This window comes from Atractosteus spatula, chromosome 10 (genome assembly GCF_055471065.1).
Source record: "Atractosteus spatula isolate fAtrSpa1 chromosome 10, fAtrSpa1.hap1, whole genome shotgun sequence".
Lineage (NCBI taxonomy): Eukaryota > Metazoa > Chordata > Actinopteri > Semionotiformes > Lepisosteidae > Atractosteus > Atractosteus spatula.
The window spans coordinates 8,379,504-8,397,341 of NC_142715.1; the positions used below are offsets into that span (position 1 = coordinate 8,379,504).

The 17,838-nt window shown below is 40.4% G+C and overlaps 1 protein-coding gene across 1 annotated transcript; it reads left to right on the plus strand.

The window, feature by feature from the left end:
• The first annotated feature begins 12,862 nt into the window (after positions 1-12,862).
• On the plus strand, positions 12,863-13,701 carry LOC148824752 (zona pellucida sperm-binding protein 3-like). Its single transcript, XM_088926170.1, has 4 exons — positions 12,863-12,976; positions 13,175-13,275; positions 13,353-13,426; positions 13,586-13,701. The coding sequence occupies exons 1-4, from the start codon at positions 12,863-12,865 to the stop codon at positions 13,699-13,701; spliced, it is 405 nt and encodes a 134-aa protein (XP_088782296.1).
• Positions 13,702-17,838: the final 4,137 nt, after the last annotated feature.

Sequence of the window (17,838 nt, forward strand, 5' to 3'; positions counted from 1 at the left end):
TGGGGAATTGGACTGAATGGTGAAGGCTGCAGGTTCAGCAGCAGAACCTGATCAGTATCAGTTGACTCCGATATACTTTGAAAATTAACTTCGGGATTTAGAGTCAGACGTGCTACCGTTGCACCATGGGGTACTTAATTAAAAAAAAAACAGTGTTCCTGGATCTGTTTTCGAGAAGAAAACCTGCACAAGAGCTGAGCAGGAAGAATAAAATGTGGTCTGGGAATAAAATGCTCTCGTCAGAAGAGCGGCGCTCCTCACAGGATAATTTTTTTTGTGTGTTTGAGACGCAGATTTTTCTCCTTTAGGGAATTCAAATTAGGTAATAACTATGACCATGTGGTGCAACGGTAGCGTGTCCGCCTCCCGATTGGAAGGATGCGTGTTCAAATCATGTCGGGGTCAGTTATTAGTTTTTCAGGTTCTGCTGGTCCTGAACACGAAATTCACACCATGTAGTTGAGTTCTATCTGTACACCACATAGATAATCTAAACAAAATAGAGCAGTACAGGACACGCAATGAGGAGCTCCCACAGCGAATACCCTTGAACACAAGAGAAAAGGCACAGTTCACATCTGCTAAACATCACGTCCGACTTTAGAGACAGCTACACCAGAGAATGAAATCCTGGAAGTTTCAGATCTCAATTTGTATTACAGGTTCAAACAAACCTGAAAGTTATGGAGTTTCAGGACATTTGTGTTTTATTAAAAAAGTCCGAAGTGTCCAAAGCCTGTAAATATAATTTGAAATGGTTAACGCTATTGGACATTAGCTGGTGCTTTTTGTAATGATCTGCTGTTTCATGCTGGAAAGAAAAGGAAACAGACCCAACGTTTGCTTTCAGGTGCAGTTCATTACATAATAGACATCTATTACTGATGAGCTTGAATAAAATTTACCCAAACCAGGTAGAAGTCGAACCTACAATCTTATGATCCGAAATCAGACGCGTTATTAAACCACTGGTATGTCAAATAACCTGAATTTCACCATAGCGAGCTCGGCGTTGCTACTATTAATACACCGCCCCGTCTAAAATTTCAAAGTAAGAAACGTGTTTTCTAAATTTTTATGAGTTTTAAAATATAATCTCTTTAAATCAGACAAAGGGTTTATGTGTTGCACTGAAGTTTTGATTGATTTAGAATTCAAAGAAATACTGTTTTCTTCAAAAACACTGTGAAATTATCACATCCACCAGACTCTCCAACTTCTCCAGACCTTGCTGGGTGAGCATTTGCTCCAGTATATTAGGTCACGTATCATGTTAAATCATTTCTTCTCAACACAACATTTTATGGTGCACGTTTTCTACATTAAAAAACAAAAACATTTTTACCTTGCACGATTTCTCGTTTTTTTATCAAAGTGTACAGAAAGAAGAAAAACAAAGAAATAGTGTCGCAAAAGACTGTCACCCTTGGGATATGTCAAACACATTGGACATGAAAAATGCCAGAAAAAAGCCATTTCTCTTCGTTTCTCAGAGTCGGGGCTGCTATGTAAAGGAGGCAATTTGCTCTGAGAGCTCTCAGCCCTTACTGAATGCAGATGTCTCAGAGTGGTGTGTCTAAGTGGCTGTAATGGGGAGTGTTTTACTGCCACCATGGCTTAGTTGGTTAAAGCGCCTGTCTACTAAACTTGTAGTACAGAACATACCGTTTCGGGCAATCACAAAGGGCTTAATGTCGTTTAATGCATGTGTTCATTTCCTTTCTGGAAAACTTGGTTTTCAAGAAATTCACACAGCTTGCAAAAAATGAAATTCAATTCTTGGTTATCAGTGCAGAAGAAATATTGCCGGCTGGCAAGAAAAACGCAAGCAATTTTTTTTCTTGTGATTGGAGAAAAAACTCCCATCAGTCTCTGTAGCGAATTTGGATAGCTTGTTTGGCTGTTAACAGAAAGGTTGGTGGTTGAAGCCCATGCAGTGATGGATTTCTATTGTCTCCGCAAAAGTCGATTGGATTAGTCAGCGAAACCTTAACCATTTTTATATTTGCAGAAAATGCGAATCACCGGGAAATGTCCAATAATGCCCAATATCGCAACTCCCCAGAAAATCATATTCACCCAAGAAAAATGATCGTCGAATCGTCATTTGTACTCCCGTCACATCCTCTGCTGAAATATTTTTAAAATACAATGCAGATTTGTTTGAGAACTTGACAAGCATTATTACGTTGCACTGTGCAGTTGGATTTTGATATTTTGACATATTTACCTTAATGTAAACATAAGTACTGTACAATCTATTGTAATTTTGTTGTAATATTAAAATATGTTAGCTGAGGATGCAAAGGGGTGAAAGGGAAAGGTCAGAGGGTACAGTAACAACAAGGTTAGGATTGGTGGAGGTGATAAGGGTGTTGATGGTTTTCTCTGTAGAGGATGATTGAGTTTTTTATCCTTCTCTGAAGTGAGAAACTGGAAGAGTTGGGAGTTGAGGGATCTGATGAGGTTAGTTACAAAAGGAAGTTGACGTGGAGCTGTTAGCCGTAAGAATTCCTTAACGTCTTTGATGTTGTCATCAAAGATAAACTGCAGTAAGCAAAGATAAAAAGACAATTATCTTTGCTTACTGCCCTATCTTTCTCACACCTGAAGAAGGCTCCACAGCCAAAACGTTGTGATTCTTTTCTTCTCTTTTCACCATGGAATAGTCCTTTACTTGTTCCTTTGCAGCCTACGTATGCTGACGCAGCTACCCACCTGAACTACAAATTGTATGTCGGCTGTTCCATTACACTATATTGATGAATCGTACAAGATCATAGGATCTACAGATGCAGCCATTCAAAGTGCGCGTTACAGACACGTACCGCAGGTGACGTCGCTCAGTATGACGCAAGATGACGCGGGGCACCGCAGTACGTGATTGGTTGACCGACAGGGGCACTCGTGGTCCGTTGGTCTGTCGTAGAAAGACAGTAAACGTCTTTGCTGTGCCCGTTGTAGGTATTGAATTTTACCACTGAAGGGAAATCTTAGTAGCTGAGCATAAAAAGAATAGGAGCATACTGTAACGCGTGTGAAGGTCATAAACGATATTAATTTTGGAACATAAACATACAGTGTATAGCTGGTCTTGGTACTTTAAAGAAAAAAATACACACCAGTATTCCATTTCTCCCTAAACATTTTAAGCTTCGAAGTCTTTAACTAACGCGATACCGGAGTCAACAAGCATACTTTTAGAATTTGATTAAAAGGGAATATAATATGGAATCGCGTATCTAAAGAATTTAATAATGGTATTCGTGTGCTGCGACAGGGCTGTGTAGGGCTGTTTCGCCTGCCTGTTCATGTGAGCTGTCTTGTAGACGTGACTACCAGCTGACAGGTTGTGTTTTCGAATCCAGCTGGTGCTGGTCTTTTCTTTTAAGAAACATTTCTTCGAAAAAATAGAATAGCGATATTATGGACAATCAATTGACTTTTATATTTCAAAATATCGCAACATGATCGATATTTGCGATATTTTGAACATATCTTCCCTTCTGACAGCGGTGCCTGCTTCTATTGTGTGTGTGTGTGCAACAGAGTAAATTTTTAATAGCGTTTTAAGCGAATAGGTAATTAGATTGCTCGTAAACCTAATCGCTTTTTCTACATAAACACAGCATGATTACTCTCTGAAAATGCTTTTCCTTTATTTTTAAAGTAGGCTCAGATTTCAACTATAGATCGTATTATTATAAACTTTCTTGGAAAAATGTATTTTATGTAAACCATGTTTGCTATTAATTCATTTAGGGCTAAAATACGTTCATTGTCTTCCAATCGAGTCGAGTTGACATTGGAAGCCTGCCACACCCGGACTGTTAAACCAACGCATTAGCACGTCAAAGCCCATTGAGGGTATTGAGCCAGTATTGGCTTTAGTATTCCCCCCCTCTCCCCTCAATTCAATTCAATTCAAGGTGTTTTATTTGCATGACAGATGGGTACAAGCAGTGTTGGGTATGTATATTGTAACGCTTACGGCAGACAGGCACTGTGTAACAGCCGGCGCACCAGAGCAGCGCACCGAGGGAGCGTCTGCATTTATAACTTGGTTTTTAAAATTAGTCAAGCAATATGAAGCATCTTCTTTTACTTTTGAGTCCCTTAAATACATTGAACACAGCTTTCTCACCACTTAAGATTGCTCTTGATACCATCCTTACACAAAGCAGAAGGGAGATTTTAGTGCCTGAGCATAAAAAGAATAGGAGCATACTGCAACGCGTGTGAAGTCCATAAACGATATTAATTTTGGAACTTAAACGTTCAGTATATGGCTGGTCTCGGTACTTTAAAGAAAACATACACACCAGTATTCCATTTCTCCCTAAACATTTTAAGCATCGAAGTCTTTAAGTAACGCGATACCGGAGTCAACAAGCATACTTTTAGAATTTGATTAAAAGGGAATATAATATGGAATCGCGTATCTCAAGAAATTAATATGCAATAACTGAGTCAAGGGACTCAGAGGATCCAAGGCTAGACTGAGTATAATAGGCTTCGGGCTTCTATTGTGACATCTACTGTAAATTACAGAAATGTTAAAAGTAAACAAAATAAAGTAACTAAAATGTGGTCTAAAATCACCCCTTTAGACACCCCTTTTACTTCACTGGTGTCAGATATGAATGGCAATAGTCTCCCGTTCTGTCTGCTGTGTGTTGCAGCAGAGGGACTCCCTGCCGCTGAAAGGGGCAGAGTAACTTGCATGCCCTCTAGTACAGTTTACACATGCACGACTTTAAAAGCTAGCAAGACAGGTTTCGATTCACATTAGCTGGCGAGCCTTGTTAAAAAAACGAATGATAATGTAACATGCCACTGTTCATGAACAAAGTTATACTGAGATTTCCTAAGATACGCGATTAAAAAATAAATAAATAAAAATTTGAATCTCCCGCGGAACACATTCCATAAGAATCAGTGGTTTTACAGTATATATCGCCTTTAAAGGTGGCTTCTCAAAACGCTTTACGGGATAAAAACAACCAGAACAGCAGCAACAACAATATTGTATTTCGTTGCACTTTGAAAACCAAGTAATAACTTAACTATACAGTACGTGCAAACGTTTCGTATGTTGCTGTCGTGAATGTCTGCGTACCCATAAGTATCTTATTTGCCTTGAGTCTGTCTACAGTATCTCTGTCCCACTACCCCCATCTCTCCCTCAATTCAATTCAAGGTGTTTTATTTGCATGACAGATGGGTACAATTCTTGTTGGGAATGTATACTTTGATATTTACACCCGGCGCGGCACCGAGGGAGCGTCTGCATTTATAACTTGGTTTTTAAAATTAGTCACGCAATATGAAGCATCTTCTTTTACTTCTGAGTCCCTTAAATACATTGAACACAGCTTTCTCACCATCCTTACACAAAGCAGAAACTGTCCGATGACTCACAGTACAAGTGGAAAGATTACAGATTTTAATCGTCTTTAATTTTGTCTTTAATTTTGCCTGTGGAGTGTATCTTATTAAGCTCTAAATTGCATTTTGAGCGCGGTTTTTTACTTTTTTTTAATTGCATTTTGGGCGCGGACAGCACATACAAGGGTTAATGAACTGCGCCAAGAAATTTAAAATAGTATTCTTTAGGTGTGAGGGTAGGAGTGGACCGCAGCAGGCATAATCAGCAAACCAGGAAAACAAAGAACAGGACAGGTGAGATGTGTATCCAGAAAGCGAGTGATCAGAAAAAGGAAATGGAAAACGCAGAAAAAGAAAACGCTTTACAGGATAAAAACAATAACAACAGTAGTGGCTGGGCAAACGATTTTTTTTATCGAAATACAAATTGAGATACTGTACTGTATAATGATGTGCATGAACAAAGGTATACTGCAATTTTCCTTAGATACGCGATTAATGCTTCGTAGGAGGAGGCGGTCTTTTCCTCTTGTCTAACAGTTTGTCCACAAACAAAACATTCCTGTTAGACAAAAGGAATTGAAAAAAACCAATTTTGTCAATGAAAACCGGTGTGTGTGTCTCTCCCTGCTGGATGTTCCTCTCACAAACTGCTGAATGAATAAAATAATTTTATTGAAAATGCGTTTGCGATTGTCTGGTATTTAATCTGGTCCCTTTTAACTGTTTTTCGATCTACTGTATTGCTTTGAGATGCCACTTTTAAAGGCGATGTGTAAAATAAAGTTTTTTTTATTATTGTTATAGAGAAACATGATCAGATTTTCCCTGGTTCAGAAAAAAGATCTAAAGTGCTACACATAACTTTCTTAATTCGATGTATTTAAAGCAGTGAACTACTGTAGGTGTCACATAACATTCAGAAATACAATCACGTATTTGACAAATAAAAACGATTATAATCTAATCCTTCCACGTTTGATCCCAAAATCCCAAGAAATATAAATCTTGACGGGTAGAAAGCTATGCTGAAAGTTTATTAAGATGCTTAGAAGACAAAGATACTGTATCAATTTATGTTGCATTAGCCTGATTATGATTAAAAAACACATATAATTAAACACGCGTTTGCGATTTAAATCAGAACACGATTTAAATCAATATCGATTCCATATTATATTAGCAGAAAAGCTTAAAACTACCACTTTTTCACACGCTATTTCACATGCTAGTTAAATACTTCGATGCTTAAAATCGTTAGGGAGAAATGGAATACCGGTGTGTATTTTTCCTTTAAAGTGCCGAATCCTGGAATCTGACTGGCTGACACCCCTCTGAAGTGGTTCCATAAAATCTGGTATACGGAAAAGAAAGCGTTGATAAATACAAGTGTCTTTTAATACACTCTTTGCTGTGCTCTTGAGGCATGACTTTTTGCATGACTCCAAGGCATGACTTTTTTATGTATAAACATCAGTATTTACTGCTATTAATTACTGTACGATTTATAGTTGAAATCTGAGCCTAGATATAAAGTTAGATATAAAGTTAAAATCTTGACAAAGCAATGTAGGAAATACAGAGAAAATAAATTCTTTCTGACATCTAAAATCAGTTTCGATCAAGGTCTCTAAAACGAACAAGAAAAAGAAGATTTTCGGAGGGCAATTACGCTGTGTTTATATAGAATAAGTGATTTATGAGCAATCTAATTTCTTGTTCGTTTAAAACAGTGAAATGTCAGCTGTAAAAGATCGCACCAGAAACAGCACTCACTCTGCCTGTCATAGACGTTCAGGAAAGGCTGAATGAAGTCATGTCAAGTACAATAATTCGGAGAACAATAATACCAGTTGTAGGACAGTATATAAGGAGGATAAGGATTTTGAAGTTGACTCGAAATCTGATAGGTAACCAGTGCAAGGACTTGAAAACAGGTGTAATGCATCCCTGATAGGATTCTTGCTGTCATATTCTGAACATATTGAAGATTGCTCAGTGTGGATTTAATTTCCCCAGTGAACAGGATGTGCATTTATTAATTCTAGAAAAAAAGCCTTTCTTGATTTCTCTAGTTCTTAGTTTCTCTAGTTCCCTTTAAAATAAACTATTATTCCACAATGCAGAGTATTACATGGCCAGTATTTACACATGATATTTGTGATTTAAAGAAATTAACACAAGCAGCTTTTGGAGATTTAAGTGTTGGCTGAGTTATTGCAGGATAAAAGACTAGAGATGTTGGCAAGAAGAAGATAGTTTGGGGAAAGCTGAGGAATACACTTATAACAAGAACACTTCCTAATGGGGTTAGGCATACTTTTGATGAAGATGATGAAGTTAACAGACTATATGTTTACATAGATACTGAAATAAGGATTGTATTTTAGATTATGTGTAGTTGCTGGCATTGAACTGTGTGTTGGATGCACATGAATTGAAGGAATGGGCAAACATAGCTGATGCGGATCCACAGAGCCAGCATATTAAGATGTTTATAATTAGAGGCAATTTGTTTAAATAACTAGGTATGGATACTGATGTGCAAGAGAGGTGGAAAGGCTGTTTCCTTAAGCCAGCAGTAAAAAATATTTTATTCTCAGTGAGATGCTGCCATTTCATAGTGGGTTTCTAACACTGTGTATAGTTCCATCCACACAGTGCCTTTACTTCCATTTCTAATCTCTTTATCCAGTACAGAGGATTTGGAGCCTATCCCAGTAAGCAACGGACACAAGGCAGAATACACCCTGGACATAGCGCCAGTCCATCACAGGACAGACAGACACAAACACACACAGACCAGGGCCAGGTTTCCCATAAACTAATTAACTTACCAGTATGTTTTGGAGTGCGAGAGGGAGTCATATCACACATATGGAGAAAAACCATGTAACCCAGAGAGAACATGTAAACCCCACACACACAGGATGGCAGGAATTGAACCTAGGACCCCAGTGCTGCAAGATAGCAATGCTAACCACTTTGCCACCATTATAAATGGATGGATATCTTAGTTATCTTTCTAGTTCACAGGTTTGCATGCATAATTTAATTTTGAAAGCCACTGAGACATCAGGTACTACTGTTGTATTTATGAAAAAGAAACAAAACAAAAAACATACTAACAACTGTGCCATCCTACGCCTTAGCTAATACATTTTATTATTCATAAACAGTTAACATTGTTAGCAAAATATTTTGAATTATATTTAACCCTATTTTTTCTTTAGTTTTGTATTTAACTTATTATATGATAGTCAGACTTAATGTATATTTGAACAATGAAAATATATTTTTACAAGATTTTACATTAAGCACTTAAAATTAATATGGTTAATAATAGTAAACTGTAACATGCTGTAACAAGATCGGTTAAACAGCGAAGAAAATGCTTTCAGAGAAAATGTTTCAGGTGTGAAGAACATAGATCTCCAATGCAATTTCAACCAAACCTGTTCCCACACACCCTGCCCCCACTACCATTAGAATATACACAAAGCACTCAAATCTTTCGAGCTAATGATCAGGTGACCCGAGAGAGAGCGAGAGAAACACCAAGGGGTATCACCAAGGGTATTAATAATACGATCTATAGTTGAAATCTGAGCCTAAATAAAAAGAAAAAGCAAGTGATTAGGTTTATGAGCAATCTAATTACTTATTCGTTTAAAACGCTATATAAAATAAAGTTTATTATTAATTTGCTGCACAGAGCGGTGAATATTGTTATGCATAAGACAAAGATAACGATCCTGATCAGTTTAGAAATCTGTGTACGCTGTAAGGTTTTTACTTCTTAAACTTTTAAAGTACACGTTTTGAATAGAAAGAAATCCTCTTCCTGTTACAGTATGTATAGCAAACTAGCACGTCTTTTTTCTCCAATCAGAGGGGTGTCAGATGGTGTCAGCCAATCACCATTCTGCGTTGGGTAGCAACGGGTGACTGTTCTCAGGCGGAAGATGTAAACAGCTTAATGTTCGTGTTAAATAATTTTTTAAAATTCAATTAAACGGGCACAATTAAGACATTAAATATACATATACATACTGTATACAGTACAGTTTGCATACGGTAATATGTTACGCGATTAAAAAATAAATAAATAAAACTGGAAGGTTCAGCACCAGCTGGATTCGAGCACACACCCTGCCCGTTGGCAGGCACGCACCTAGACCAGTCGGCTACAGTCAGCTCGCATGAGCAGGCAGGCGAAACAGCCCTACACAGCCCTGCCGCAGTACATGGATATAATCATACCGTTATTAAATTCTTGAGATACGCGATTCCATATTATATTCCCTTTTAATCAAATTCTAAAAGTATGCTTGTTGACTCCGGTATCACGTTAGTTAAAGACTTCGAAGCTTACAATGTTTAGGGAGAAATGGAATACCGGTGTGTATTTTTCCTTGTGATATTTTAAGCTCTAGTTGAATGATAGGTGTCGCATTTTAAATCATTTTCGTAGTTAGAAATTATGAAACGCCCTGTTAAAAGCAAGGAAGTTTTTATGCCCGTTGAAGTAAAACAAAATGCCTGACAAAGTATGGCTTGGACAGATTCCAAGTGCTTGTACAAATGTGCTAAAGAAATTATACTTTGAGTATACAGCTTGTCCAAAGTCATCCATTATTAATACTATTAGTAATATCTCCGGTAAAGGCTTTGATGCATAAATATTTCTGATAAAGGTAGGTTGTGTACTTTTGTCCAACTGAGCAATCTTGCTTTCATAAAATATACCAACATTTTAATGACTGAAGATTAACATGCTGTAATACACTGTTCAAAATTAAAGGCTCAAATGCTGTACATGAGAGGTTAAGCTCCCCCTGGCGGTTTTACAAGGTGACGCCGGATAGTTTCCGGCAGAGCGTCAAATGACGCGCGATTAACACGTCACACTGCGTGACACTGCGAGATGCCGCGCCACGCCCACCGGGGTATGCCGCAAAATAACGCACGCATTTTGAATGGCTGCATCTGTATAAGCCTGAAGACTTGTCTTGTACAGTGCCCTGATAAAAATCAAATTAATTACACTAATTTTTATAGAATCCCATTTCCGCCAGTGAGGCTTCCATAGTACCAGGATGGAATAGTGGACGGTGGGCTTTTTTTAAAAAAAATATTGAAACACCAGAAATACAAAAACGGAGACAGAATATGAAATAAGATACAGAAATAGACACTTCACATCCAGAGGAATTCACAATTATAAAATCTGAAACTTATACTTTTTACATATTTCCATTGTATGTCCTTTTTTACTTAAAAAAAAACACTTCTTTAGCTCAGCTAGCAAGGCCTGGGTTCGAGCCAATACAGTGAGGCACGAAGTATGGTGGGAGTGGCGAGGGCACAAGAATCCGTTACAATAACAAAAGGACAGACAATGAAATATGGGCTATTTCGAAGTCGCAAATGTGAGATATAAAGTCAAAATTCTGAGTTTTTAGGTCGCAATTCTGAGATTCTAAGTCACAATTCTGAGATACCATAGTGCATTTTTTATGACTCCCAGACGGAAACGGGCTTCCATTGGTTCTCAGTGCTGCGAAGCAAAAGCAATCTCTGGAAAATCAGACAAATTATTATCAGATCATGTCAAAAGCTGATCAGTATTTCTTTACTGGGAAGCAAAGAAATGCTTGTATTACACATTTTAATATGACATGCAATTACACATGAAAAATAGTAAAATTATTTTCATTGCGGTACATGTTGATAGAACAGCCCCCTCGATAAAGGAAAGTGTGGACGGACGTGTCGCATGTTCCGTACTCTGTCTGACAGCGAGTTTAACACACTGTCCTCGGAAATTAGAAACTAACTGAACAATAAATTAATCTGAGCAAATTTTACACGTGTGGGTGATTTAATTCTGTCTAAATTGCGTGGAACTCCTCCGCTGAGGTCAGATACACACGGGAAAGTGTTCAGGAGGCTTCACGGAGTCCCGCCTCAGACTGGAACTGGTTCTAATTAGACGCTGAGAACAATCCGGGTCTCTGTGTGTAATTGATTGTGTTGATTGAGCGGTAGTATGACCATGTGTGTGGTAGCATAGTCCTGCTAGTATAAAAACCTAGTCACCGCGTTCACACTTTATGCTCTCTTGCTTCAACACAGTTTGGTGGTTTACTTGTCTTACTCCTGTAGCAGTTTAGCGGGACATCAATTTGGCGATGTGCTCGTTTCTTTTTGTGTTGTGCCTGTGCGCAGGAGCCAGGCTCCCCGCACTGATCTCCGCCGGGCCAGCTGGCTGGGACTCTCGGGAATTAGCGCTCCAGGCCGACTTCCCGGCTCTCGAAGACGCAGCCCAGTCGGAGGACTTGAGCCTGGCAGATGCGCCCTCCGAAGACCTGTCTGCAAGCGAGAATGACTCGCATTCCTTGGCTCCCGACTTCCGCCGCCTTCCCGTGTCCAGAGACCCGTACTCGCCCTACTTCGACAAATAGAAGATGAAGCCCGCAGCCGGCCCTTACCCGCCTATATCAAGAGCGTCCTGTTTCCTCCCCAGCGAGGGCAGAAGCCGGCTCGCCCGGCCATCAGGGGCACCCGAGGAGTGGCCGTGTGGTGCGACTCCAGCAGGATGTACGTGAGGGTCAGTCGGCTCCTGTTCGGCTTCAGCTGTCGGCCATTGGAGGTGACCATGGGCAACTGCAGTGTCAGCCGAACCACACGCCGTTACTTCTACTTCATCTACGGGCTTCACGAGTGCGGCACCAAGCGATCGGTAAGCAGGTCTTCGTCTACAGCCAGTGTAGCGATGTGAGCTGTAGGGCTAGTGTCGGGGTTGCCTTTCCTGGGAATATCCCTTCCTCTGTGACCCTGCAGGTTGTCCAGGGCCGCCTGGTGTACTCCAACACTCTCCGCTATGCCCCGCCCTCCTCCAGTGCGCCTGTGCATCGTTTCATTCCCTTCTCTGTGCCGGTCAAGTGCTCCTACAACAGGTAGGCAGGGCTCTGCTGCTGAGAAGCCGCTGGGAAAGTCTCCAGAAGCCCCTCATCCCCTCTGTCCTGCAGGTTCCACTACTCCTACAAGGTTGGCTATGTCCCCACGTGGGCTAGGAGAAGGACCTTCTTCAAGGACCTGAAGAACAAGCACAGCTTTGTCCTGCTCACCACCAACTGTAAGCTCCTTGAGCGAGTGGCTCCTCCTGCCTGCAGGGGGCGCTGTGTGCAGGTGTAATGCTGCCGCTCTCTCCAGCCCGCTGGGTCTGGCTCTCTCCTAAGGATGAGTACTTCCTGGGTCAGCCCATGTACTTCCAGGCCACTGCCTACTTTGCCACAGCAGAGCAGAGGCTGTACATCCACTCGTGTTACGCGACAGAGAAACCAGACCGGCACTCCCAGCCCCGTTTCCCTGTAATCGACAACTTGGGGTACGGCCCCTTCTGGGAGGGGAGGTGGGCAGGAGCCCCAAGAGCCTGCAGGGGTTCATCCTTGTCCTTGTCCCCAGGTGCATGGTGGACAGCAAGGCAGATGGCTGCCTGTCCAGGTTTGTCCCCTCCAAGCAGAAGGATGTGCTCCGCTTCACAATTGATGCCTTCCTCTTCCAGAAGAAGCTGTCCAGGAAGGTACTGCTCTCAAAGGCTGCTCAGCCTTCTTGCTCTGCTGATCCATGGTCTGCTTTCACATCCATGATCTAGATGTGAACCAGACTGTGGCAGCTGTAGTGCCTAGAGCTGCCAGCTTGACTTCACTGATGGCAGAAGGTCCTTCTCTGTCCCTCTATTGGCCTTGATCCCTTTATGCTGTGACCTTCCCTCTTGCAGCATGAAGTGACTGAGCTGTACATGCACTGTGTCATGGCTGTGGCTCCTGCTAAAGCAACACCAGGGACTAAGTCCTGCACCTACAACAGGGAGGCTAAGAGGTACTTCTGCAAGGAGCCTGCTGAGGATGCTCTGGGAAATGCCAGGTGGAAGCCTCACCTGTCCTCTTCCCCTCCAGGTGGGAGGAGCTGTATGGTGACCATGAGGTCTGTGTCTGCTGTGAGTCCAGGTGTGCTGGCAGACGGAATGAAGGTGGGTCTGTTTCTCTATCCCTTGTTGATACATCTCTGCCCAACAGAGAACTATGAGAAATGATCCCTTCCTGGGCAAAGTGGCTGTTTAGATGAGCAGCATCACTGTGGGTCTCCAGCTGAAGCAGATCCCTCACTGCTGGGTGCTGCTTGTCCACAGGTACCAGGAGCCTGGTGACCAGCAGTCGGGTGGCTGTGGCAGCAGTAGAGGGTCCTCTGGGTGTGGAAGCTGACTGGACTGAGGATGAGGAGGGAGACCCTCAGAGGGGAACATGACTGACTTGCTGCAATTATTTGGGCTTCAGGAACAATACAACAGCATGTTAAAAACAAAGCTTTTGCTGTTGGTCTCATATTTAAGGTGTTTTTGAGATTAAATGCTTTCTCAATTGACAGGAGCCACTTCCTTATTCAGAGGGTAGTGGGAGTCTGGAGCCTACCTGGGCATCCTGCAGGTCACAGGAGTAATCACAGACTGTACCCCAAGAGCCATTGTGATATACCTCAACACTCCCAGAGCAGGCACCTCCTCCAGCTAACCTGAGGGACCAGTGGTCTAGAGAACAAAATAAAACTGATTAACAGACAGATTAACTTGACGCAGCCTACCGCGAGTTACCATAAATTCTCGTATAGTACCTCATAATACCACGTGGTACCTTAAGCAAAATAATAGTATCCGGAATTTCCGCAAGGTGGAGCTAATAAAGCTCAACCTCTCATGTTTGAGCTTTCGCCATCAAAGTCTTTAACGAAGATATTACTAATAGTATTAATAATGAATGACCTTGGACAAGCTGTAAACTCAAAGTATTGCCCTGGTCCACATTCTTTTTTTCATTGACCATCTTTGTAAAAGTAACACCACAGCATTTCGCAATCACACATTTGTTTCCAATCATGCAAAGTACAGTAATCTTTGAGAATCTCCGATTCACCATACCTTTCACATGCTCAGAAAAGAGATTGATTTAGGAACATAAACATATTACTGTATGCAAACTGTACTGTATACAGTATGTATATGTATATTTAATGTTTTTACTGTGCCCTTTTAAGTATTGAATATTTATATGGAATTTTACCAATAAAGGGAAATCTTAATAGCTGAGCATAAAAAGAATAGGAGCATACTGTAACGCGTGTGAAGGCCATAAACTATATTAATTTTGGAATATAAACATACAGTATATAGCTGGTCTCGGTACTTTAAAGAAAAAATACACACCAGTATTCCATTTCTCCCTAAACATTTTAAGCATCGAAGTCTTTAACTAACGTGCTACCGGAGTCAACAAGCATACTATTAAAATTTGATTAAAAGGGAATATAATATTGAATCGCGTATATAAATAAATTAATAACGATATAATTATATTCATGTACTACAACACAAGAATAGTATACGCTGTACAATGTCTGCCGATACTGTTTCTCTAGGGCTTTTTCAACACTTCTTATGTGATCTTGCCAGTGGCGCTGTGGGCTAGGTTCCTGACTTATACATCTCACATAGGGTGTTCGAATCCAGCTAGAACTGTGACTTTCTCTTTAAGAAACATTTCTTTGAAAAAATAAAATAGGGTTAGTGTTAGGGTTACTGTCAAACTTTAAATCAATAATTGATTTAAGGACGATCTGTCAAAGTGCAATGAAATACAATATTGTTGTTGTTGTTATTGTTGTTTTTATCCTGTAAAGCGTTTTGAGAAGCCACCTTTAAAGGCGCTATATAAAAGCACTAATTCTTATGGAATGTGTTTTCTTTCTTCTTTTTTTTTAGCATGGAATAAACCTATTACTTGATTCTTACGGATGCCCGGTTCCGCCGGGGATTTAAAAAAAAAAAAAGATGGAATCGCGTATCTAAGGAAATAGCAGTATAACCTTATTCATGCACAAACGGTGGCATGTTACATTAATTTGGGTGTCTCCTCTTGCCAGAAACCTCTAAATTGCATTTTGAGTGCAGTTTTTGACTTTTTTAAAATTACAACCCATAAATAAAGCTGATACTGTTTAGACTTTTAATTATTTTAAACTGTATTACAGCAGCACAATGCAACGTAAATTGCAAAAATGCACTTGGAATCTGTCCAAGCCCTACTCTGTCAGGCATTTTCTTTTACTGTAAAGGACACAAAAACTCCCTTGCTTTTAACAGAGCGTTTCATAATTTCCAACTACGAAAATTATTTAAACTGCGACACTTATCATCCAACCAGAGCTCGAAATATCACAAGGATCCTCAAGAGCACAGCAAAGACTGTATTAAAAGTTGACTAGTGACAAACTAGTATACTTTAGATCTTTTTTTCTGAACCGGGGAAAATCTGATCATGTTTCTCTATAACAATAATAAAAAAACATTATTTTACATATCACCTTTATGTGATATCATCTTAAAGACAGCGCATACAAGGGTTAATTGCACAATGAACCCCGCCAAGAAATTTAAAATAGTCTTCTTTAGGTGTGAGGGTAGGAGTGGATCGCAGCAGGCATAATAAGCAAATTAGGAAAACAAAGAACAGGACAGGTGAGACGTGTATCCAGAGAGCGAGTGATCAGAAAAAGGAACAGCTGTTACGCCCAGGTTTTCGACGCAGTTGTTTTAACTTGCTAATGCATCAGACACATTTCCTGGCGTATTGTGTTTTAAATAAAATAGGAGTGTCTTTCCCTGGTATTAGCTCATCGGTATGGTGTAAGTTTTATCTGTACCATACCATACAGTATATAGGTACAGAATTCAAGCTGCACCACTGTATCGCTTTGGTAAGGAGACGGACAATGGCCAAAATCACGAAGACTCTCTCACACCAAATAATGAAGATGAAAAGAAACGGGAAGTCAACACAGGACATTGTACAGTATTTGGCTTCGATGGACATCTTCGTTTGTGAAAGCACAGTGAGACGACATTATAAAGGGGAGAGGAGGCAAAGAGAATCTAAACCTCTAAACCGAGGTAAATAACTTTCTAAAAATACTTTTCTTGCATGTAAATACAACTACGCACATTATTTTTATAACTAACTGTTGATCTCTTTTTTTTCAAGTCCTATTGTGCGAGCCATCGACAGACTGACGGATGAAAATGATGAGCTATCGGCGTTGCAAGTTCAAAGACGGCTATGGGCTGACCTCGGTGCGAGCGTGAGTCCGACATCAATAACAAGAGTGCGCAGAAGGCTTGGATGGAGATACAAAAAAAACAAAAAATGCCCCATGATAAGGGTAAAAAACAAAGAGGAAAGACTCAAACAAGTGCTCCAATGGATTGAACAGGGAGAGGCATTTCATGATGTACTTTTCACTGATGAAACAACAGTGGCTCTAGAACAGTTTTCAACCATGTAATTTTGTAAAAAGGGGAGATATGTGGACTAGCCAAAGCCCAAACATCCACTGAAGGTTCAAGTCTGGGGGGGTATATCTAGAAGAGGCCCAGGACCACTTCTTATTTTCGAAGGAGTTATGGATCATGAATTCTTCGAGAAAGTCGTGGTCACACAACATGCTGCTCTATATATCAGGGAGCACTTTGGATCAAGGCAGCGTCTCTTTCAAGATAACGATCCAAAACACACAGCAGCAAGGGCGAGGCTTATAGCAGAAGGAGTGAACTGGGTGAAAAATCCAGCCGAATCCCCAGATTTAAATCCGATAGAGATGGTATGGCATTTGCTGAAAGACTATGTTCGGAAAACTGCTAAACCCAGCACAAAGCAAGAACTTATCACTGCGATCTACAAGTTTTGGGAGGAAGAAGTGACCGAACAAAATTGCAACAATTTTATTAACAGGCTGTTTCGTGTTCTTCCTAGGATTGTTGAGCGGTGCGGGGGGAATTCGGGAATGTGAGTTACAGTGAGTCAGATTAAGAATGAATAAAAGCATTTTATTAAAAATGCGTTTGCGTTTGTCTGGGTGCTGACAAAGTAAAAAACAATTACTTTTTGACAATGAAAAACTGTGTGTCTCTCTCTCTCTGCTGGCGTTTGTAATCGTTTTTATTTTTAAATACATTTTAGCAAAGTCATGTACCATAAAAGTATGGTAATTAAAAACCATTAATACTTTCGCTAGAGTTTAAATAAAGTAGATGTTTTCTCTTTTGGCTAGACTTAACTATTTATCCCCCTCAGGAAGCACCGTTTACACAGATATCCAACTGTTGCCCATCACTCAAGAGAAGGAGGGGGGGTTGTACTTGCAGTACATCGGTATAGATGGGAAAGCGAGAGCCGACCGCTATGCCACCCTCGTGTTTCGAAATCTGGTGACTTTTGAAATTTACTGGGGGTGGACCACATCAGTAAATTTCGATGGGTCCAGAGGCAAAAGTGCCTTGCCTTGCAATCTCCGGGAAACCATTGGTAGCATGGTGAATCGGAGATTCTCAACACT

What these genes read in the sequence shown, in the direction of transcription:
- LOC148824752 (XM_088926170.1), top strand. Translation starts at nt 12,863, where the DNA reads ATGGTGGACAGCAAGGCAGATGGCTGCCTGTCCAGGTTTGTCCCCTCC. An exon ending in AGAAGAAGCTGTCCAGGAAG is followed by an intron (nt 12,977 to 13,174) that starts GTACTGCTCTCA and finishes TCCCTCTTGCAG; the next exon opens with CATGAAGTGACTGAGCTGTA. An exon ending in TACAACAGGGAGGCTAAGAG is followed by an intron (nt 13,276 to 13,352) that starts GTACTTCTGCAA and finishes CTTCCCCTCCAG; the next exon opens with GTGGGAGGAGCTGTATGGTG.